The 23,596-nt window shown below is 51.0% G+C and overlaps 1 protein-coding gene across 1 annotated transcript; it reads right to left on the reverse strand.

The window, feature by feature from the left end:
* Positions 1-197: 197 nt before the first annotated feature.
* Positions 198-20,134, reverse strand: LOC121657777 (macrophage colony-stimulating factor 1 receptor-like). Its single transcript, XM_042013859.1, has 21 exons — positions 19,943-20,134; positions 15,018-15,263; positions 13,917-14,201; positions 13,041-13,177; positions 12,205-12,364; positions 11,256-11,445; positions 10,157-10,272; positions 9,782-9,902; positions 8,905-9,095; positions 8,201-8,313; positions 6,647-6,773; positions 6,068-6,172; positions 5,635-5,745; positions 5,309-5,471; positions 4,670-4,770; positions 4,407-4,525; positions 3,533-3,655; positions 3,298-3,409; positions 2,888-2,987; positions 2,205-2,310; positions 198-1,766 (listed from the first exon to the last, which is right to left on the reverse strand). The coding sequence occupies exons 1-21, from the start codon at positions 19,989-19,991 to the stop codon at positions 1,635-1,637; spliced, it is 2,907 nt and encodes a 968-aa protein (XP_041869793.1). The 5' UTR covers positions 19,992-20,134; the 3' UTR covers positions 198-1,634.
* Positions 20,135-23,596: the final 3,462 nt, after the last annotated feature.

Raw genomic sequence — 23,596 nt, forward strand, 5'->3', positions numbered from 1 at the left:
CTTTGGTTTTTTTTGTGTGCAAGACCTGCATGGCTTCAGGGGAAAGGTCACAAACACTGCTGAATCTCTTCTGCATTTACCCTGGCATTACACTTCCCCCAGAGACTGCTGCCATGTGCCACATGGTGACTTGTCAGGTGTCCCATCATCACAACTGAAATTACATTCCATTATATCCATGCACAAGGTCTACTTCAGAGCTTTAAAACCTTGCTTTTAATAAGTTTTTCACAAGAATGAGTGGTTTTGAGAACTGGTACTGAGGAACAGAGTTGCAGGGTGAGAGGGTAAGCCAGTGCATTACCCATGCTCTGAGCTCTTCCCCTCTGAGAACAGTCCTTAGAGCCCTGGAAGAGACTCATTTTGTTAAACATCTTATTTTATTTTTTATAATGCTGACAGATAAGAGTTACGTTAGCTTCTCATTTAGTAAGGAGGAATGAATCACTTGGTGTTAGCATAAAACCAGGTTTAAAAGGATCAGAAATGGCCCACAGTGTAATTGCTCAGAGTGTGACAAAGGCCACCTGTGGTGCAGCTGTAGTTTGCCTGAGCCCTGTCAGTTGCAGTTTGCCTGTACCTGGAATGGAGATCTTTTACCCACCGAGTCAGGTGAAGCTAAGAAGGTTCTTTAGCTACTTCTGGTAGGTACGCAGGACTGGATGGCCAGGGCAGTAGTAAACCTGAGCAAGAGCTAGCTGAGAAATAAGTTGAAGGGCATTAGGCCCTAGCTTATGAAAAAAATCACCTCAGTTGTACTAATAAAAGTACATTTGGGAAATTTAGTACAAGTCTGTAATAGTGACAAAGGCAGTGATTGCTACATGTTCAGTAACTCAGAAGTTCTGTAGGATATGTGTAATACTGATCATTTCCAGACCTCTTTAAGCTGCCATTCTTTCCTGGATTGGGGTTGTGTTCAGTGTTCTCATGGCAGAGCACTGGTTTCTGCTGTATTTTACCTGAGAAAGTACTGTCCCTCTGTCCCATTACTGGGCCACAAGTTCACATAACCCTGGGGTTGGCTCTGTGGCTCACTTCACCCAAACACTCCCTGCAGGTGCATCAGCTGCAGAGAAGTGGGTTGCACGAGGAAGTGTAGGGGTTAATGCATATTTAATGCTATGTAGAAGCTTTACCTATATCTAAACACACTGCAATGTCCAGGGTCAGACTGACAAAGGGAAGAGAGCAGGACCACCAAGAAAAAGAGTGTGTGGAGTAGTTCCAGTGCCAAGACCTATTTCAAGATGTGCTTATAAAACACAAGGGTTCAGTAATGTAATGTAATGTGAGTGACACTTGGAACTGTCTTACTTGGCTGTGACTAGTATTTTTTAAAAAACTCAAAACCCAAACTCCCACAGCCTTCTCTGGGGCATGGGGAGGCAGGTGCTGGGGATCTCTGTGTACCTTGTAGAGATGGAGCCTGTTACTATCCTGACAGCTCTATGCTATGTGTGAGATAAGACTTCAGGGACCCCACGGTGACTCCTTTGCTCTCCTTTTGGTGAGAGAGTTGGCAACACCCACACTTCAGAAAGCACAGAGAAGGCCAAAGCGGAAGGTGTCTGTGTCCTAGGGTGAGCTCTGTGGAGCCAGGACAAGGATCAACCCCAGGGTGAAGGTCCCATCTAACAGAACTGGTAGTTGTTGCCCTTGAGGAGGGGCTGCCCACTCTCCTCTTGCTCGCAGGACTCCTCACAGCAGCCGGAGGTGTCGCAGCCACTGTCTTCCTCAGCACTGGAAGGGAGGTTGGTGTAGTCCTTGAAGGAAAAGGAAGAAGCACAACACCCTGAGTGTGTTTTGGTCCCTTTGATGGTGTATGACCCCTGTTGCCGTGCAGGTGACCAGCTGGGGATGTTCTCACTCCACATTACCACCCTTTGCTGTGCCCACAGGGTGTGACTAACAGGCAGGGCAGGCTCGTGCCTATGCTTTGGTGGACAGCTAGTCCTGAGGGGATGCACAGCAAGTCCAGGGCCATGGGGCAGGGTGCTGTGCTGGTAGTATATCGCTGCCTGTCACTGCTTTGTCCAGCCCTCTCTGGTCATGGTGGGGAGTCAGCCCTTCAGCTGGATGCCTCTCTGCACTTTGCACCAACACTACACTGCTCCCATCAGCTAATGGTAAGGGATATGACACAAAACTTGTTCAGAAGCTGTGTTCATGTCCTCCCCCTTCTCCTCTCCAGAGGTCCTCACCCGCTCCTTATGCACCTCCAGCTCTTTCTGGATGAAGCAGCCTATCTGGTCGAAGGTGGGTCTCCGTGTGGGCTCCAGGCTCCAGCACGCCTGCATGATGCTGTACCTGCAGGGCCAGACAGGGACAAGCTGGTTGCATGGTGCTGCTGGAGGGTCTGCAACCCCAGGCTCTTCCCTGCAGCACTCTGTATGTCAGGGACACACTACTGAGCAGTCCCTTGTCTTCCTCCGTAGAACCCATGGTGAGTGCATGTGCACTGCTCCAGGGAGTGGTGACCACTGGAGTGGATGGAGCAAACTAATCAACAAGGAGCTTGCCACCAAGACTTCAGGCTTACACTCATTACCCTCCTCTAGCCTACTCAGGCTTGTCTTCTCATAATCATAGAGCCAAAAGTAGCTAACGAAATAGAGAAGAAAACCCCACCAAGTTCAGGAATGTAATGTGAGTGTTCTCATCCTCCTGCCCATAAAGAGGAGATAGTGGATAGACTGCCCCAGGGCTTGTTTTCCTACAGGAGCAAGGAGCAGCCTGGTAGGATCCAGCCTTAACCTCAAGGCAGACACTTGGGAACAGCAGGCAGAGCTGTGGACAAGGTCCCTGTGCCGTGTCCCTGCCTGTTGCCATGAGGCAGCTCCAGCCACGCGGTCGCTGCTGTGTGAATCTCAGCACATCCACTCACATTTCCAAGGGAGCGAAGTCAGGCCTGGCCATCTGGTACCCCTGCTTCACCATGCTGTAGAACTTGCTGTTCACCACCATGCCAGGATACGGGCTCTTCCCTGTGACAGGAACAGAAGCAGAGGTGGCTCTCAGACCACAGTGTTCAATACTCCAGCCTTGAGGGTGGGAAGAGGCAGCCTGGAGCATTGCCTGAGCCACTGTTACCCAGGGAGCTGAGTTAGAGAAAATGATGTGGGATTCTTCATCTTAAATGCTCCCTCTGAAAACACAACACAGTGTTTTATAGCCCTGATAAACCTAGATTTTGGTCAGCCTTCCTCCTTTCTTGGAAATTTTTTCTGCAGACACATTAGGCCAGTAGTGAGCCATGGAAAACAAAAGAGGTTTGCAAGCTCGCGTCTTTCTTACCAAGGGAGAAGATCTCCCAGAGCAGGATGCCATAAGACCACACATCACTCTGCACTGTGTAAATGCAGTCAAAGATGCTCTCTGGGGCCATCCATTTCACGGGCAGGCGAGCCTGGAAGAGCAGAGAGTCCTGCAGACTGGGACACACTGGCAGCTTATGCTACACCCTGTCTGTCCTTCATGCTCCAGCCCCCCTACCCTTGTACCTTCTCTTGTGCCCATTTTAATTACTTACATTGCCTTTCACAACATAATTGGAGTCATTCATGATGTCCCGGGCCAGGCCAAAGTCACAGATCTTGGCTACACGTCCATCTGATATGAGCACGTTCCTGGCTGCTAAGTCACGGTGGATGCACTGGGGAGAAGAGAGCACAACTGAGACCCAGCCACTGGCCCCCAGCAGTCCCAAAAAATTCCCTACAGCCCAGGCCTGCCACCAAAACAATGCTTGTAGGGGCAAGGGAAACATGTACTGCTTGAAGAGCCCCTGTCTGAGGCACCAGGTCATGTACAAGCCACGGGCTCTTTTTCAAGCACTTCATTTGTGGTGTTAAGACACTGCGACATTTCATGCCCCCTCCTTTAATCACTCACGGGGCTGTCATCTTCCCCATAGGAGGAGGCTCAGAAGCTTGGGCTGTTGACACTGTGTCCTCATCTCTGAAACAGACACAGTGTGACTGACACCCTGAGCCAGCTCTGGCAGACAGCTCAACGGCCACTTTCAGTTCCTTGTCCCTGGGGCAGCAGGGACACTGCCAAAGCGAGAAAGCTTCACAACAAGGTTCCTGACCTCGTGTAAAAGCAGGGGAGAAAATGTTGAGACCAGCATGAAGCATAGCCCTGGGTTCCCTCTGTAACACTGCCCTGCCATGACGGCCGTGGAAGACAAAGGCTCTGACAGGAACACCAGACACCAGGGCCCAGCCTGTCTGGACCCAACAGACAGAGCAGAGAGGCCCATTTCCAGCAGCAGCTTGCTTGAGCTTGGCTACCCCATCCAAAGACATCCCAAGCCTTCTGCAGCCAGGATGGGTGGCTCCTGCTTGGCTGGACTGGTGTTTCCCACGTGGTGTGCTGGGGGCAGTGGCTCTCTTGGCACTCACGTTCTTTGATGCGAGGAATGCCATGCCCTGGGCCACCTGGCTGGAGAACTGTAGCAGGTCAGAGAGATTGAGGGGACGGAGATCCTCCCTGACTTCATCTTCTTCCTCTGAGCTTCTCCCTGAAATTCAAAGCAGAGATTTAGACTTGCTGCAAAGCTGGCGAGTAACACAAACTGTGGTGTGCTGTGATTCCCAGAGCTAAACCAGACAGGATGGCCAAAAGAAAGAAATCATGAAATCCCAGAAATAAGCCTTTGACTCACCCCTGGCTTGCGCAGAATCTGATGCTGCTGAAGATGATGATGATGGCACAGGCCTCATTTCAACATATGTTTCCAAACCCTGGCTTGAGAAGCCACTGTCACTGAGTGAGAAGCACCAGAGAGGGGGGCAGACTGTTAGAACCCTCCAGCAGTACCTTCTGCCCTGCTCCATCTCCACCAAGAGGAGAAACCACATCCCTGCCTGCAGAAGGTGACTTAAAGGCTTAAAGGCAAAGGTAATGTGGAAGCTGATTCAGAAAGGGAACCTGGGCCCCCTGTGTTATGGGGCTCCAAGGACTGCTCCCCTTTTTTTTAAGTTCTTGGCTGATGGGGAGCAGTCAGCTTCATCCTAGAAAACCCATGTGCCCAGTAGTGCAGGAAGCTAAAGTTTTGGTTCTGAATTGTGGAAGGACAGACTGGGCTGAAACCTGGATTTATTGCGGGATATTCAATGACTGCTGTCAAAGTCTTCGAAAAACTTGCAACTATAACCAGCTCTAAACACATACAACCCCAGTGGCTTTTACACCCTGGCATCGACCTTGATCTCTCCCCAGCACAGTGCTCTGCATGCTTCTCCCAGCGAGTACCCAGGCCCAGCATTGCTCAGCCCTGCAGCCACCCGAGCTCTGCTCCTACCTGTGGATGTATTTTTTCTCTAGCTCAATGTTTTTGTAATCAGCAGCACTGTCTAAAGAGGTGTCCAGGGCAGAATCCTGGATAATTATGGATTCAGCCTTCTTCCGCAGGAAATTCAGCAGGTCTCCATAGCGACAGTACTCGGTGATGACAAGGATTGGGCCTGGCAGAGCAGCAGAAAGGGTTCATTAAGGAGCGATGTTACTGTGACCTGTCCTGGGATTGCTTTCCCTGGGAGGGCAGCAGAATCCACACAGCTCACGCTGCGCCTCAGAGGAGGGGCCATGGCAGGGGTCTGGGGGGGCAGCAGGGCTGGGGGATCCTACCTCCGCAGGTACATGCCCCCAGCAGGTTAACAATGTTCTCGTGGTGTCCCAAGTGACTCATGATCTTCAGCTCAGACATGAGAGCCTCCTGCTCGTCCGTGTCTGCTGATGCTGCAAGGTGAGAGAAGGACTGTGTGAAGGAGTGAGGGAGGGACAAGGAGGAGATTAAGGGAGAGGACAGAGAAAGATGTTGACAGAGTTATGGAACAAAAGGAGGAGACACACTTCGAGTGAAAACTGCATCCTCTAACTGTGCCTCTGGCCTCCCCTGTCCACAGAAACGACAGTAATGTGATTCCAGCACCTGGTACTTGGCATAGAAACATCTTTAAAACATAGCTGTGGCAGCCTGGGAGCACCAACATGTGTTGAACACACACTACATCCTGCCCAGATGGAGGATTTCAGCCCTTGCAAGTTGCTCTGTGCTTACACTTTAGCATCTTCACAGCCACTTTGAGCACTGAATCTTCTTTGCCCAGCCCAAAAGCTGTGGCTTCTACCACTTTTCCAAAGGCTCCTGCTCCAAGAGTTTTTCCTGCAGAGAGAAGAAAAAAGTGCTTTTAAGATATGTTATAGAAAAAGACTGAGCAGTTGTCCTACATGCAGTCTTGAGGATGGGGATTCCTGCTGGGCTCACACAAGATGACATATCCCTTAGTCAGGAGCTGGCAAACATCTGTGGGGAACTCTACTGTGAGCAAAGATGGTGAGTAAGAGGCCATCTCCAAACTTCGCCTCACCAGCTCTGTGCCTTAGGAATGACTCCACACGCAAGAGGAGGGACATGATCCCTGCAGCCTTCCTTGGAGCAAAGGAGGAGGGAGGGAGCCTACACCCTACCACTTGCCACCCTGTGTGGAAGGGGGCAGCAAGGCCTGGTTTAGGATGCTGCCAGAATGTCTGGGTGTAGTTTTGGATATTGCCCAGAGCTTTGGCTCTGACCCTTGGAGCGTTTCAGCTCTGTGATGAGCTTCATGCCACCAGGCAAGAAGCAGGGAAGGTTTCTTACCAAACTGGAGGTTATTCCTGGGAAACTCCCATTTTTCATTGTACGGCAGCTGAGTGGGATCGATAAAGATGTAGTTATTGCCTTCACAGGCCTCAATGATCTTCCACCGCACCTGGTACTTGGGTTTCTGTAAGGAAGAGACTCCAGTTATTCAGTGTTCCCCAAGTTGGGAGGGTTCTTCAGCCCCAGCATCCACTCAAGCTCACTCTGCAGGCACAGAGGGAAGATACAGACTTCAGCCCATCAAGTATCTTTTCAACCTGGACTGAGTGAGAGAGGCTTTTTCTGGACAGCCTGGTCTCTTTGCAGTTATGAAGTCCCCCCAAGTCATCCCCTATGACTGAGGGAGGCTCTCTTGCCACTAGAAGCAGCCTGTTGCCATCATTTGGGATGGCAGAGCTGGGGATGCAGCACATCCCACCAGAGCAGTGGCTGACAGTGCCCAGCTGGTGCTGGAGGGAGATGTCCCCACTGTGTCTCCTTCCTCGGTCCTCTGGCTGCTGAGCACAGCAGAACAGTGGAGCTGGTCCTGCCCCACTTCCCTTACAGGGGTAAAATAAAAAAGGAGAAAGAGAAGTAAGAATTTCTCTTTTCCAAGAATGTCATGGCAGAAGTAACCAGGCAAGGCAGAGAAGCAGTGCAGGAGTCTTTGAGCAGAGAAGGCTGGTACTTGTCTGAGATAGGTAACCATGTTATTTATAGCCATGTCCTGCTTCTCTGGGGCTTGCAAGCCCTTCCAAAAAGCTATTTGCTTCACATTTGTGCTTACACATTGATCTATCTTTCTGTGTCTCTCGACCACTGTCCAAAGGCAGCTCTGCCTGCTAAGCTGTAGGTGCTTGTCTGAGAGAGGGCTCTGATGGATCTTCTGACAACCAGCACCAGAACTTTGCTGCAAAATTTTCAGCCTTGATAGGCTGTCAAAGGAAGGGTGCCAAAAGGGAGAGATGAAAACCAGATTTTCACCCACTGATGAAGCAGAGGTGGCTACTGATTGGTTCAGTTTGTGGAAAAAACAGAGAAGGATTCCAAATGATGGAAATGAGCCTTGCAGAGAAAATGGGGCAAGTTCTTATATAAAAATAGTGACCAAGTCTTCCTGGAAACAAACTTCTTCTAACATCATCCTGTTTCCCCATAAAACCAGTTTATTATAAAGCAGCGAGGAGAACAAAAAGTAGATGCGAACTGCAAACCACTTTTTTTTCTCCCTTAATTCAGTCCGTAGATTCATGGGACCAGAGCAAAACCAGCTGCAATTGACAGCGCAGAGTGAGCACCTTTGTCTGACACCAAACAATAGCCACACTGACCTCTGGGCTACCAGACTGAAGGACCAGGGCAGGAGAGATATTAATACACTGGGTTGGGTGCATGAGCTTTGCCCTGCAGCAGGAAACTCCAGGGGGAAGCTGAGAGGCAGGGGAGGTGAAGGAGGCAGCTTGCCTGGTGCCTCCAAGCTGAATGGTCCCTGCCCTGGCTGACAGCAGAGGCTGTGTGGCCTCTGAGACCAGGCAGCCCTTGCAGCCCTTGCCCTGCAACAGGGAGTCTGACCTGGTTGTACTTGTAGAGCAGGAGGAGGAGTAGGAGGAGCAGCAGCACCAATGCACCTATGCAGGTGGACAGAACAGGGCTGAAGAGCTTGTTTGGAAGGGCCATGACACTCCCTGGAAGAGGGAAAAAAAAAAAAACCAGAGAATCAGTAAACATCCTTATTTCAATCCCAGCTCTGGGAGCATTTTGCCCAGCTATTCACTTCAGCTTCCCCTGTATGCAACACTGCCCTCAGGACACCCTTTTGGGAGCTGCTGCGAGCTGAGGGAAGTTCTTGATGCCAAACTCAAGGCTGCAATGGTTCCCCTCATGCACCCCAATTTCGACACAACCAGCACCAGGTGCAGCTCAGACAAACTGGTGACCAAGATCTGTGCAGCAAGAACAGGCCCACCAAAAGATGCAACCCCTGTACTTTGGTGGGCTGAGAAACTGCTGGATGCACCGTGCCCTGGAGCTGAGCCCTGCAGTTATGAGATGTTTGTGGTGTGGCTCAGCCTTTGGCCCCAGGCTATAACCCAGCCAGAAATTCCCACATGGCTCCTAGGACTGGTGAATGCCAAAGCCTCACACCTGTGAGGATAAAGGGCTTGTGGAATCTGTTCCAGCTCTCTTGCAAGACAGCGGGGATATACATATAGAACGCAACCCCAAAGTCCCCAAATTCTCCCCCACTCTGCCAACTCTGTCGGTTTGTATCTTACGGGTGATGGTGAGTGAGTGAAACATGTCAGAGGTGTTCCCTTCCCCGTTAATGGCCATGCAGCAGAAGGTGAAATTGTCACCCAGCTCCTGGAAGAGGATGGTGCTCTCCACCTCCATCTCTTGGAAGGGCAACATATTCACCACCTGGGGTCTGGAGTCATTCCGTATCAGTCTGTAGTCCTCACTGTACCTGCAGGGATGGCAAGAGGAGGCAATGAGTGCTCCTCTGCAGCACAGCAGCTCACAGCTGAGTGGGTGCCTGTGTCACACTACAGAGGAGACACAGGGAATTAGGGTTGCAGCTCTGTGAGGTGTGTTACTCTCTGCCCAGTTAAAGATGTCTCCCTGAACACCACGGCCCTGCACAGACAGAGCCCTGACTGCCTTTATGTGGCTCAGCAGTGTTCTGCCATCAGTCCCTTCAGTGGGGCTGGTCCTGAGACACAACAGCCCTGTCCAGGCAGCTGCAGTTGCTTCCCATGACTGTAGCTCAGTTAACCTGTGCTCTGCAGAGCCTCAGACCTGTGGAGGTTCCAGAAAGATGACTGGGCCAGCCAGGATATACCTCTACAGCAACATACACCAGGGCATTTCTCCAAGGGATCCACGTGTTCCTCAGAAAAGCATGGGGAGAACATGAATCACAGGTGGATGATCTCTTCAACCTCAGGACTTTAGGAATAGAAAGTGGTCCCTCTTCGCAGGCAGTCCCCAGGAACCTCTTTTTCAGCAGAACAACATCCCTGTTGCTGTTACTGGACAGGCTCTGCTGTATGGCCTGCCCGGGAGCCCACGCTCAGCGAATGCCAGCACAGCAAGGGCAGGGGCACAGCTCGGAGGTGCTCAGTCAGTTCTCACCTCTCGGGCAGTTCTCACCTGTCCGAGTGAACGGGGCACTGGTACCACTCGATGCGTGGGGCAGGGTACCCGATGGCCATGCACTGAAGGATGCTGGAGTCATTGGCTGGCACTTTGATTTTGCAGACCCTTGGAGAAGCTGTTGGGGAAGTCACATAAAAAGTGAATGCTGTGACCAGAGGAAGAGCACATCCCCCATGCTCTGGTTTACTTTCCATGTGTGCAACAATAAACCAGAAGGAGCCCCTGTGCTAAACACAGGCAGGTTTAGGCTGGGTCTGTGTGTCCTGTGGGTGCTGAGCTGGAAACAGCCTGGTACCCCAACCAACTTTTTTTGCTAGCTGGGAAGCAGCCCCAGGGGCAAGCAGGGTGAAAGAACGGGCAAGCACTTACATTTCAGAGAGATACTGAATGTAACCGATTCATTGGTCACATTGTTGAGGGCATGAAACGTGTAGAACCCTCCCTCTCCTTCCTTCAGGCGGTTCAGGAAGAGTGTGCTGTTGTACCTGCTCACAGAGAGAAACACTGTGAAGAACACACAGGCCTTGCTCAGTGAGATTCTGCTGCTTCCTGTGCTCTGGAGCAGTGAACAGTTCCAGCACTAATCCCAGCGCCTCAGGGAGCCTGCTAGCTGCTTCTTCAGGGGAAGCAGGGAGGGACCAATCTTCCTTAGAGGAAACACCTTTTGCCACCAAGTGCACTTCAGCACTTCTGAAAGGCTACAGGTGGGTGAATGCTCAGAAATAATTTAACATGTAAATCATTACCTTTCAAGGATAAGGGGATGCTGGTTCATCTGCCTTTGGCAGAATGAGTTACTCAATGAAGATGTGCTCCCTAGTAGCCACTCCCCTCTGCCCCCTGCCCATTTCTCAACCCCCAGTGCAAGAAGTTCACCCTAAAGCCATAATTTTTGCCAAGTGGCACAGTTCCTCTTGTAGATTGCTTTTTGTTTCTAAGAAAATGAAAGGGGAATTGCCAAACACCCCAACAAATGGAATGTTTTTCTTTCAGTCTCCTCTTGGTCTCAGCTGGCTGTAGGCTTTGGAAGAGCACACCTGTGCCCTCTGTTAGGTTATATTCACATAACAATGTTTGTGACTTCTCTTGGCGTGGCGCTCTCAGTGCCTCTCAGTGCACACTCTCTCAACCTCAGAGCAGTGAGGGAATTAAGTTTTTTGTACTGTTCGTCCACTCCTGAAATTTCTTCTGGCAAGGAGAGTGCAGACTTGAACAACCAGATCACAAATGTGATACTAACTTCCACAAGGCTGTCTAAAGAGAAGGCTGCCAAGTTAGAGAAGGGCGGTGTCCCCCTTGATCTGATTATACTGTGGTTTGCTAACAATACTGGAAAGAGAAGATAGAAATGCAGAACAGTTTCCCTCTTTAAAACCAGAGAGTTTTCTGTAGAATGGGGCCTGCCTGTCTCAAGGAAAGCTCTCTTGGAAACATGCCATAGCCAGTATAGAAGACAAAGAGCACGTACCAGTTGTTTCCAGAGATCATTTGGCCCTTGAATATGGTGGGTTTAGAGTTCTTCAAGGGATTCGTGTGCTCCCAGACCCACTGGAGAAGTTTTGGGTAAGCCTTAATGTGGACCTGCAGCTTCAGACTCTCGCCCAGAGCAACCTCCTGGCTGGTGGCTTGCCCTGGGATCAGGTGCACGTAACCTCTCTCTGCAGGATGGAGGAGAGCACGACCGTCAGCAGGCGTGTCCAGAGACCTGGAATAAGCTTATGCCATCTCCATAAAGGGATCATTATTGGAAAGAGCAGCCCCATCTGGGAGACTGCAGGAGGGAATGAAATATTACACAGATATGTTGCCAAAGGAATACTTTTAAATGACTTCTTTGTCATGGCACCTTGGATTACACTGCCTGAGGAGGGCTAGAAAATCTTAGTGAAGTCTCACAGGGAAAGAGGTTTTACATGCTGTATCCTAAGAAGTGATGAGGCTAAAACAGTATCTCTTAATTGTTCATAAAAGACAGTTATGCTTTAGCTAAAATCCTGGCTTCTCAGCTGGAAACAACTCAGACTGAGCCTTCTTTCTGAGCTGTGGTATGCAGCAGCTTTGTATCATCAGCAAACTCCAGCCTGTGAGCTGTGAGGATGAATTTTCCATCTTGAGATACAAACAAGTGTGTAATAGACCTGAAGCCCCTTATGTGAATCTGTGACTGGAAGAGATGAAGATCCATACTTTGCTCATGTGGCTTGCCCTTCCTTCTAAAACATGTCCTCTGGGCCCTCAAGATATGAAGGGAAAACCAGTTCCTTTTCTAGCAGCTCCATAGTTCTCATGTGAGCCCTCAGGCACAAGTGAGAATTGTGTTTTCAACAACAAATCTAGGAAGAGAATGGAGGCAGAAGCAGCAAATACTCAAGGCTACACATGATTCAGCCTTCCTGGTCTTTTGGGGAAGCACTCACCTACTACCTGAAGCATTGTTGAGGCATTCCTGAATCCTACTGTATTGTTGGCTATACAGATGTATTTCCCACTGTCTTCCATGGTCACGGCTTCAACGAACAGGGTGTCATTGATGATGTAGTTATCATTTTCAAAGTCAATCTTTCTAGTTCTCGTGACCTGTCAGGCAGAGAGGGAACAGCACACATTGAAAGGGCAGAGCAAACACACCTCTCCTGCTCTGGGCTAGAGAGCTCATCACTGAGAACAACCTGTGAGGAGACCCAGAGTCATACTAAACCCAAGTATCCAGGGCAGATATTCCACAGCAGTGAGGTTATAGTTATTGTCAGCCTTCTGACTGCAACTTGACCTTACACTGTGTGATCCAAACATACCTTGTGTGTTGTTTCAATTCCTTAATAAAGGCACCAGTTATAATAAGGACTTCTAGCAAACCTCATCTAACCATCTGGCAGTTAGAAGTCAGCATCACAGAGATTTTGAGATGTATTCCTTTTCTTCACACATATCTTTTCTCTGGAGAGCTCTGTCCTGAAAATATTTGCTGCTTTATAAGCCCTGGCAGGGATGGGTGGCGAAATGCTGCTTTAATAGGTACTGTGGCTCTTGTCCAATAAACTGAGGTGAAATAATATAGTGTCCTCTCTCACAGCACGATTCTGACAATAGGCAGGCGTTTCTTAATCCTGTGTCATCCCAAAGAAAGGATATTCAAATCTCTACAGCTTGAATAGCTCATTGGTTGGGTAGTTCAAGGCTTTGCTGTGGGTCTAGGCAATTCTTACCACCCTATGTCCCCCAGTTTCCAGGAAAGCTCCACACCCCAACTTACTTCTTTTGCTGCTGTCACCCATCTGATGTCATACTTGTGGGAAGGAGCAATCACTCTGCAGGTGACTTTGAAAGGTTCGCCCACAATTCGCACGTGGTCTGCAGGGTCCATCATCACTGACACAGGTTTCTTCGGTACTGCACAAAGGCAAGCAAGGAAAGATCCAGTGTCAGCTTGTCCAGTGATTCCATGTGCTTTGGAGACTCCCCAGGAGCTGGCTACCTTTGGAGGTGAGGCAGAGGCACAGGTTGCCCAGAGAAGTTGTGGATGCCCCATCCTGAAGTGTTCAAGGCCAGGTTAGGTGGGGCCTGAGCAACCTGATTTAGCAGGTGGCATCCCTGCCCATGGCAGTGAGTTTGGAACGAGATGAATTTCAAGGTCTCTTCCCACCCAAACTATTCTGTGACTCTATTCTATGATTCTACCTTCTCCTTTCCATCCTCTTTAGCCTCTTTCCTCCCGGCCTTCCCCTTCCCTAGTGATCTCCACTCCCTTTTGAGCATGTGTCTGTGGGAAGCAGTACAGGAGGGGAGAACACAGCAGTCAGGACTGTGGGTTGAAAGGGAAGGAGAAGCTTCTGCCCATGATTACAGATGGAGCATCGGGGCCCGAGGACTTGCAGAACATTGGAGAGATTGGTGGATGTTTTTCTCTGGTCTGTGACAGTGCCTGCAAAGATTTGAAGACTGCTGAACCCATAGAAACCCATCTGAAGGAAGCAATTAGCCAGAGGCTGACGGAATTTGGCCTCCATTAAATAACCTTTAGAAACTGCAGAACCTTCAGAAGGTCTTTCCTGCCGCTGGCAAGGAGCTTTTCCTGTGGCCAGGTTAGCTATTTGTGGCCCTTAGGATAGCAACAACCTCAGTTCTTTACCTTCTTCCATAATCAGTCTTATTCTTGATGAATTCTTTATTTTTCCATTTATCTGTGCTTGGCATCGGTAATAACCTTTATGCTTGCTTTGCACATTGTACAGTCTTACTCCTTTCTCAGCACTGAAGGAGTAGTTGGTCCCAGGTGGGAGAGGAGAGGCATCATCCATTGTCAGAGTCACGTTGGATCCGTACTCGGGGGCCGTGATGAGACAGGGAAGATCAACATTCCCACCTTCAGTCCCCCCGACCCGGAAATTCGGGGTGTACCACACGTTGTTGGGATCTGAGGAGGAGACAGGATAGGCTTGTGAATGGGGTCAGAAAAGGCACTGGAGCTGAGAAACACATTCCAGCAAAGGCAAGTCTCCAGCATTGCTGCCCAGTGGGAGTTCGATGCTGGGGCAGCCCTGCTCAGCGCCTGCCTGACTCAGCCTCCAAACACTCACATGACAAACCCAGCTCCAGCTAAGACATTTGAGGGGATCACAGCAACCAGCTCACAAATGTCCAGGGATAAGAGAGGCTGAGAAGTATGCACATGTCTAATTAAACTTTTCACCATGGTGCTCGTTTCACTTATGAGGCCTCCAGCTTCCCTGCTCAGGGCAGCACCTCTGGTACAAAGGAAGGGGTGAAGTCAAGTGGTAGAGCTACCATAGCATAGCTTCTTCTGGGATAAAAGAATATTTGGGGTTCAGGTCATGTTGTGAGGACGTAATTCATGTGTCTCTCTCCCTTATCTGATGTACTGCCGATACGGTTCTCTGATTTGCAAATCTCACTGCTCACTACAACACTGAACAGACTTACACCCCTGGTTTTTCAGGAAGGGAAGCCACAGTGGGAGGAGGGAGAGATCCTGGAGACATCCACATATACACGAGATGCAGCTCTGTACTTTAGACCGGTGCTTTAGTCATGGGCCCCATTTTATGTGGACTCACGTGGTTGTGGGTGAGGCACTGCCCCACCAGGAGCCTGCACTGCTCCCCAAGCACACACACAAGCACAGCACAGCAGAAAGGACCTGTGCAGTGGCCATGCTCCCTGGAAGGAGGCTGCTCTGCCAGTGGATGTGGGAAGGGAGAAGCAGGGTTACCTCGCACAAACAGGTGGATGGCTGCAGTGCCCTTGTCACTGCTGTTGACATAACCACAGCTATAGGTGCCTGTATTCCTGTAAGTGGCCTTGGGGATACTGAGCGTGCTGATGGTGTGGTTGCTGAATGTATTCTTTTTGCTATTCCATGCAACTTCAGACTCTCCTGAGCAGTGCAAGAGGACTGGATCACCCGTGTTGACAACCAGAGCAGGGAGGTCAGGGCTGATCACTGGAGATGCTGAGCCTGCAAGGGAAAGAGAGAGTGAGAGTGCAAAAATGATCCCTAAAGATTCTCTGCTGGAGTTCACACTGCTGAGAATGGAGTAGCTCAGCATCAGGAAAAGGCTGAGCTTGGGATTCAGACTGGCGTTTTGGCTCACACCACTCCACCCATTCTCTGTCCCACCAGACCCCTACGGCCTTATACTCCAAGGAAAGAATTTCAGGGAAGAAACACCACCCTCCACACTTCCCTCTTCCCTGCCATTTGAACATCTAGAGCAGTGGGACAGGAAAAACAATCATCTGGAGCTGACTGGGGCAAATGCCAGCTTGGAAATTGTTCCTGCTGATTTTTGCCTCTTCCTACAGTAGTTTTCCTTTTGTGGCAGAGCGGGACCTGCTCTATGAACTGGGTTAGCCCACGGCACCATTTGGTGGAGTTTAAGCCAAGTTTGGTGGATGGGGCTCTCTGTTGCATTGGTGCTGTGATGAGCTAGAACAGACTTGGGAAGCTCCTGGAGAGCAGGAGGTCAGTGCATATCCATTGGGAAGACTGGCTTTTTGTTGCCAAGCACTGGATTCTGAAGAACACCTCCTCATATGTATCATGGAGTGACACACTGCATTCTCCTGGAAGACACCAACAAAACATTATGAAGTGAATCAGCATTATTTCCATTTGGGAGAGGAAACTGAGGCATGGAACAGCTGAACAGCTGATGAAAGCCCATAGCTGCAGTTGTTCATACAACACACCTGTCCTGCAGACACAGGTATCACAACCAGCAGGAATTCTGATGCATCTCTACTTTGAAGATGCCTTCTCTGCTGGCTGAATAAAGGGGAACCAGGGTCCTACTCCAGCCTTGGTGTCAGAGGGAAATATTTTTTCCCCATTTTGTCCTGTCAGCAAGTTCTTTGAGTCACCACCTATATTTAGGGTGGGGGGAAGTGCACAATGAATCAGTGCTGTGGGGTTGGGGAAGAAGTGGTACAGCCACCCCACGTCAGGCCCTCAGGGAGGACAGGAAACACATTGCAAAGGGCTATCTGTGCTTGAGGGGCTCTGCACCCCCCTCCAGCCCCTATCCAGGGCTATTCTCCCACTTCTGCTTTCCTTCCCAGTCTCTAACCCGTCCTCACATCTTAAAGGGACACACACCCTCATTCAAATAATACTGAGCATAAGGGACCTGGGCAATTTATCAATTCACTGCTCTGCAGGCGGTGATCCTCCTGCCATGGACCCTGTCCCTGTAGCAGCCAGCAGAAGCACACCCTCACCGTCATCCACCCCTGATCACAGCTCTTTTGGGGAGGAAGGCGATGCCCAAGGTACAGCTGTGTGTCCTGTGCTACCAGCTGTGCTCAGGGCTGTGCCACCCAGAGCACACATCAGAGCCCAAAGAGCAGCCTTTAAGCCATCTTGGGCTGGTGACTCCCTCCTTGCAACAAAGGGTGGAGAATATGAGACTCAAGACCCTGGAGGGCATTCTGGTTGTAACAATGACACAGTTGTCATGGGGGAGCTCAGACAAGGCCTAGATCAAACTCACTGGCCCTGTGGGGAGAGGCGGAGGACAAGGATCTTCAGAGCATGGAATATTTGACATTTTATCTCCCTGGTTTTTTGTTGCTGTTGTGTTGCTTTGTTTGTTGTTGTTGTTGTGTTGTTGTTTGTTTGGGGTTTTTGGGGGAGGAGGGGGTTGATGCTTTTATCTTACTATGGAAAGAGGAGAAGCCTCATTTACTTCCAGAATGGAAAAAAATATACCCCAGAACAATTTAAAAAGCTGAGTTTTCCACATATCTGAGGCAAAACATTCCTCCCTTTTCGCTAAGCTGTGCTTTCTAGTGGGGCTTGTTATTTCTGTTGCTTTAACTCTTTGTCACTGGATCCTTTTCCCTCACCTACTCTCTGCTTTGGCTGTCAATCCACATCCAGGGCTTTGGCACCATTTCATGGGGAGCCAAACTCTTTGATTCAGAGTTGTATTCAAACTTGTTCGGGGAAGGACCATGTTGTAACTTGTCCTTGGCCGCAGCAGGAGAACAAGGAAAGTAAATAAAACAAACAAGAGTCATCTCATCTTTGTTGTCACCAGCTTACAGTTATGACTGAGATGCTATGGCAGAAAAGGTGCTGGGTAGGTGCTCTCCAGAAGGGTGATGAAAAAGCCCTCAGGCTGTCACTAGAGACTCCCACCAGCAATGCAACCACCACACGAGTGGAGTGAGGACAGACAAGGCAGAGACACTAAATGCGGGACAAGGCAAGGTGAAGGTCACCCAAGCACCCACTCCTTCATGTGTGCTGGGGGAAGAGTCAGAGCAGTGGGTCCTTCTCCAGAATGGGGAAGCAGGGCTGCAGGGGGACGCTCTCTCCCTGCTGACCACTGTGCAATCTTGCACGAAGGCCAAGGATGTCTCCCTTCTGCTCTCCAGCAGCTTCCGCAGCACTGCCAGTAACTGCTGGCCAGAGGTTTTACCACGCTTGGGTTGTGTAACCATGACCTCTCCTTACAGCTGCAGACTCTGTCCCTGCTTCTCCTATGCCAGCCAAAACATTGCTTTCCTCTGCTGAGCGTTTGGTGAGGAAGGAGAAGTGAAGGCTGGTATGGCAGAAGTGCCCAGGATCCTTACCACAGAAGCCAGCCCCCAGGATCTTGAGTTAATCCTGGGGAAAAACTAGGCTGAGGTCTGGCCCTGAGAAGGACCCATACCAGACCTGAGCTCCCTTTGTCCCACCCTCAATGATAGCAAGGAAAAGTTTGATTTCTGAGGACCCCTTCCCTGGAGTCACCTACAATATCTGTGGACCAGGGATAGAGAAAAATGTGCTCATCAGAGCTCTGCTTGGGGTTTCTACTTCAGAGGTTTAGCTTACCCACAGTAAGAAAACAAAACCCCTAGGAATACATCTCAAGATGGCCAAGAATACAGATACAAGATGATTTGGTTTAAAACATTTCCTCTGCTTGATCTGAGCCCCTTATCCTCCCTCAGCAAGAGCCCAAGTCACAACAATCACATTACATCAGCCCTGGGTGCTCACGGAAGATGCACTTGCAATCCAAGAGGTAGGAGAAGGAAGTCAGGCTCTGACTCCAGCTGGAGGTTGGTTACTTTGTAGAGCCCTGGCATGATGCAGCTTTGTGCTGCAAATGGCCAGCAGTGCTGGTACTCACACAAATGTGTGTCCTACAGCCTGACATGGCAGACAGTGCCTCATGAAGATGTCACAGCTGCAGACCTGCATTGGCCAGTGGCTCAAGGAACCTTTGGAGAGATCCTGACAGCTATTGTTACAATCTCTCATGGATCTGTATTAGACTTGCCTAGTCCCTATTATCTTTAAAAACCACAAGGAATTAAATACCCTGCAGCCTTCACAACCCATTCCCAGCACAGCAGAACTAGAAAATTCTGCTCAACATGTTTCAAATGTCACTTGAAGTGAAACAATAAGTGAGAGGGATGCAAATTTCCTGGGCTGAAAACACGAGCACTGCAGTGGCTCAAGAAGGATTTGCTGCCCACCTGTCCCATGCTGAATGCTTTCCCCACAGGCTGCCCCCTTCCAGGGAGGACTTCACACCACAGTCTCATTGTGCCCCCAAGCATGCTCAAAAGGAAAATTAAGGCAAGTGCCACACAGGACCTGAGAGGTTCCCAGCACTTCAAAATGCCAGATTAGTAATACTGGTTTCCACCTCTTTGGTTGTAAACCTCAAAAACGGCTTAGTGACTCTTTTTTGAGGTTGGTGGGTTATCACCTCCTGGCCATCTCTGCAGCCTCAAAAAGCAGGCGTGTTCAGCTTTCCCTTCTTGGCTGCCTGAGTTCTGTTTCAATCACATCCTGGCTCTACAGCCCTGGTGTGTGTACCAGCACCATCAGAATCCAGCAATCCTCAGATACTCCAGCTGGGCATGAGGTCCTTTGGAAGGTGCCAATGCAGCTGATTTTCTGACTCCTTTACCTACAGACCAAACATCTCCAACTCCTTCCTCATTTGAGCAAAGTGTTATTTAGGAGACAGCTTCCCTCAGGACACAGTTGCTGCTGAACCATTCCTTCATCGTAAACCCTCTCCAGATCCAAAGAATGTGAAGTTTCCCTCTCCCATCTCCCCACAGCCAAGGCTCTGCCTATGCTAAAGTGCACCTCTCCATCCTCCTTGGCCTTACCTTGGCAGGGCTGCAGGCAGCCAAGAGCAAGCCAGGCACCAGAGCCAACACAGACCAGCAGCACACCCTCTTTCCACCACTACCCTCCCTCTCTAATTGCAGCCAGCTCTGGATGACCTGCAGAAAGCTGCTACAGCCAAGTCTGCACTGAGTTCCAGTGCTGGTGTCTCTTCCCTGCAGTGCCACAGAGCAGACACATTCTCCCTACCCATGCCAAGGATCCTTGAACGTGCTCACAGCAGTGTCCAATTCATGCAGCAGCCTCCAGAAACAGGGACCATTCCAGTCCATAGCAGCCTTTTGGGACACATGGCTGTGAGCCCAGCTTTGCCCTCCACCTCCAGGAGCTGCGTGCCTGTTAGTCCAGCTTCAGCACAGCCCCGTCCTGCCAAGGCCATGACCCCTCCTCACCTGAGGAGGAATGGAGCACTCATACCAGGCACCCAGGAAACCCTCACCACATCCTAAAATTCCCCTAGAGTGATGTGGGGCTTTGGGAGTCAGTATACTTACCATGCCAGAAGCCAGCTGCAGCGAGCAGCAGGAGGAGAGCAGGACCCATGTCCCCAGGGACCGTGGTGTCCCCAGCCTGGAGCTGATGCAGCTGAAGGATCCTCTCGAGCAGTGGGTGCCTCTTCTAGTGGGCACCGTCCCCAGTGCTCCCTTGTCGGGAGCTTCTCCTTTCTGAGCTGACCACAAGTTAACAAATTCCCTATTTTGTTTGTTTTTGAAACGGGGGAAAAAAACAGGCCATGCTTTGTCACGTCACCAGTGACAAACCCCACGGCAGAGGTGGAGCCATGCACACACCCTGCTGCACGGTCCCCCTGCTGGTGGGGGTCCCCCTCAGGTCTCAGAGAGGAGTCCAGCCCCAGACCAGTCCCCAGGGCTGGCAGGGGCCACTGCACCATGCAGGGGTTTGGGATAATCCTGTTCTCTGGCTTCTGCCACTCCAGTCCCCAGGGACATTTACACACTTTTGTCTTGCTTGGGAACACAGAGTGTCCGCACACTTGCTGGCAGTGAATTCCATTTTACTTCAGCAGGACAAGATTTACCTCAGGCCCAGCAGCTCTTGCTGGCTTTGGGACCTGAGGACCCTCACAGAACATGGCAGACTCCCTCACAAGAGGCCCACAAAGGCAATTCAGCCCAGGGCAGGTGGGAAAAGGCCTGTGAAGATGCCATATTATTTTGTGTTAACCAAAAGTGTGATCCCAGGTGCAGAGAGGGGTCCTGTGGCCACACAGGATCACCCCCAAGCCCCACGCTAGCTTCGCTACCCTCCCTGCCAGGGAGACATGTTGGGAGTCCAGCATGCAGACCCCTTCTGGCTCCTGGCTGGGCTGGGGGACACATGGGGACCCTGGCTCTCTTCTGTCCCTGTACCTCCAAGCCTGGGGCTCACAGTGACCCTGTCACCACCAGGCAGCCCCAGGGCTAAAGCACAGACCCTTCCTCCCCTGGAGCCCGTCCCACCCAGCCATCCTGCCTTGCTGGTGGGGAGGCTGCTTGGAGCTGTTCTGTAATTGACAACCTGGCAGGCACCTTGAAGCAGCAATTAGGCAGTTAGCTAATTAGCAGTGTTAGTAATTAATAAATTAGACACTTTGTTAACCCTCCACTGGACAGTGGCTCTTCCAAAACAGGGGTGAGAGAAGGCTTGAAGCAAACCAGTTCTCCCAGGGACACTCAAGCCAGCAGGATTAGTGGGTCCAGTCAGACACAGGGTGGCCCCTGGCTCTCTGCTCTGTCTCACCTCACGCTGCAGCAGAAGTTCAGGGCTGTTCACAGCAGCTCTGGGGTGGGAAGTGACAGCCACCACCTGACAGCACTGGGAAGGAAGCACAGGGGAGGAAGGTGCAGCTGGGGGCTCTGCCAACTGCCCCAGCTGCAGCCCCAACAGCAGGGAGGTGACAGGAACACCATGACAAACCATGGGCAGAAAGAGAAGGGATGTGCTAAAATACCTGCACAGAGGTAGCTGTTGAATCTGCACCTGCAATGCCCTGAAAGCCTCCACAGCCTGGAGGGGAATGGGCTTCTCCAAAGGGGGCAGTTAGAGAGGTACCAGCAAGACAAGGTCCTTGGGGCCAGGAGATGAGAGCAGGCTGACTGTGCTGGAGATGACTAAGAGTCATGGGAACGTGGAGAGAGCTCTTGGTTTTGGCCAGAAGGATGGCTGGAGAGCAAGAGGGAGTCCAGAGAGAAGGAAAGGCAGCTTTTGGCCAAGGAACGTTTCCCCTCAGCAGTTTTTCCTGGCAGGATGCAGGGGAGAAGAACAGGAATTAGAGGCAGCATGGTGCTCTGGCAGGCTCCTGCCCAGAGCTGGGGAGCTGTCAAGCAGCTGGGCCACAGGAGATGTCTGCTTGATTATTCTTTCCTCCTTTTGAGCCAAAGGGGCTTTTTAAAGGATGTTTGTTTCCCTCCTTCTTCTTTTTAAGTCTTTTTTATTTGTTTTGTTTCCAGGAACAAATGCCAGCTCAGAGAGAACTGACTCACCAATGTGAATAAGTATTAAACCAGACAGGTTTAAGAGAGAGAAGGGAAACAATCTCTCAGCCCTCCTTCTTCTCACTGAGGGGACCCCTTGCAGAGCATCTCAGATGGCAGTGATCCCCAGGTGACAGCCTGGACACTTGAGTCCCCAGCCTGGACTGGGCACACCTGGGGATGCTCACTGGGACAAACATGGGGTCCCTCCCTCTTTTGTGTCCTTCTCTTCCTCCTGAAGGCTGCACCCCAAATCTTGTGTGCAAGCAGCTCAGCCACAGGAATGCTGCTGGAACTCACGCACCCATGCAGCTCTGAGCACGGGGCAGGGATGCTCTTGGAGGAGCTGCAGCCTTACTTTGAACCACTTGAAGCCCAGGAACATTTGTGGAGGCCCTGACGGTTGTGAAAGATGGGATGAGACTTGCTCAGTGCCTGGTAGGCTGTAGACTGGCTGTGGAAGGGGGAATGGAGGCTGCCGTGAGCCCTGGTTGGGAGCATTGGGAGCTCAGGCTTGTTCCCCAGGCTGGGAGCCCTATGGGGCCCACTGAGCACAGCTGGCCATGGTGCCATGCTTGCCTGAGCAGCCCTGCAGCAGCTTGGGGACACACGTGGAACACCTGTGTCCTGTTGGTACTGAGCTGTGGGTACCCCCACAGCTACAAACCCTGGCTGCAGCAGGCTGGGGTTTGTCACTGCAGTTATGAGTGCCTCTGCTTCCCTGAGCTCTTCCACGGGGTGTCTGTCTCATCACTGGAGAGAAGACTTGTTTTGGGGTGGGGAAGGTGCCCTACTGGGGGTCCCCATGTTGGCCTGCTCATTTCCAGCCCCATGACCCCTCTCCTGCACATCCTGAGATGCAAAAGGTCTGCTAGGCAAGGATCAGGCAGTGGGAGCCTGCAGGGTTCAGGGCTGAGGTCTGTCAGTTCCCCCTCTCTGCTTCCCCCCAGCCTCTCTGGAGAAAAGGGGATTTTTTTTTCTCCCTGCTGATTCAGCTTCTGGAGAAAAATGCCCTGACTGAGCTGTGCCAGGTGACTCAGAGATATCTGGGGAGAATCAGCCCGAGCTGGTCAGGGAGACTGCAAACCTCCACTCTGGAAAAATGAGCGAAGGCAGTAACCCAGGACAGGCCGTGCTGGAAAGGGGAGCCTTGCTGGAACTTGGACCTGCCTGCTGCTGCACTCCATGCCTTGGACCTCTGGGTACACAGGGAGTTTGCAGGAGCTGAGGAAGGCACGACTGTTGCCAGTGGGGGCTGCACCACGTAGCTAGAAAACAGGATCAACACTGATATGTTTGAACCTCGGTCCAAAACCCCTCCTTGCAGCAACCCTGAGCTTTCCAAGCATGTGGCTCAGAGCAGATGCAAACATCTCTACTCTGCAGCTTGGGGTGGATTTTGGAGGAAGAGTTAAATTTGAGCTAGAGAGAGGAAAAAACTTTGAGCAACACTCAGGAGGTGCCTGTCTCTCATGCGGCTGGGGGACCTCAGTGCCTCAGAAAGGTGACTGGGGAAAGGTGAGGGGAGCAGAGTGACATGTGGATCTGAGGGAGTGGTGGGGTGGGGAGCCAGGATTTCGGAGTTGCATCTTTTGAGGGTATCAGCAAATTCCTCATCCTAGAGGGAAGGGAGGAGAGCTGGATGTGAGGAGCCCTGTGTGCTGCAGCGTGGCC

Source organism: Corvus kubaryi, unplaced genomic scaffold (assembly GCF_017639235.1).
Source record: "Corvus kubaryi isolate FWS band 111438036 unplaced genomic scaffold, C.kubaryi_AGA036_p1.0 split1-37374, whole genome shotgun sequence".
Classification (NCBI taxonomy): Eukaryota; Metazoa; Chordata; class Aves; order Passeriformes; family Corvidae; genus Corvus; species Corvus kubaryi.

What these genes read in the sequence shown, in the direction of transcription:
- LOC121657777 (XM_042013859.1), bottom strand. Translation starts at nt 19,991, where the DNA reads ATGGGTCCTGCTCTCCTCCTGCTGCTCGCTGCAGCTGGCTTCTGGCAT. An exon ending in GAGAAAAAATACATCCACAG is followed by an intron (nt 4,771 to 5,308) that starts GTAGGAGCAGAG and finishes CTTCTCACTCAG; the next exon opens with TGACAGTGGCTTCTCAAGCC. An exon ending in GACTTCGCTCCCTTGGAAAT is followed by an intron (nt 2,311 to 2,887) that starts GTGAGTGGATGT and finishes CTGGCCCTGCAG; the next exon opens with GTACAGCATCATGCAGGCGT.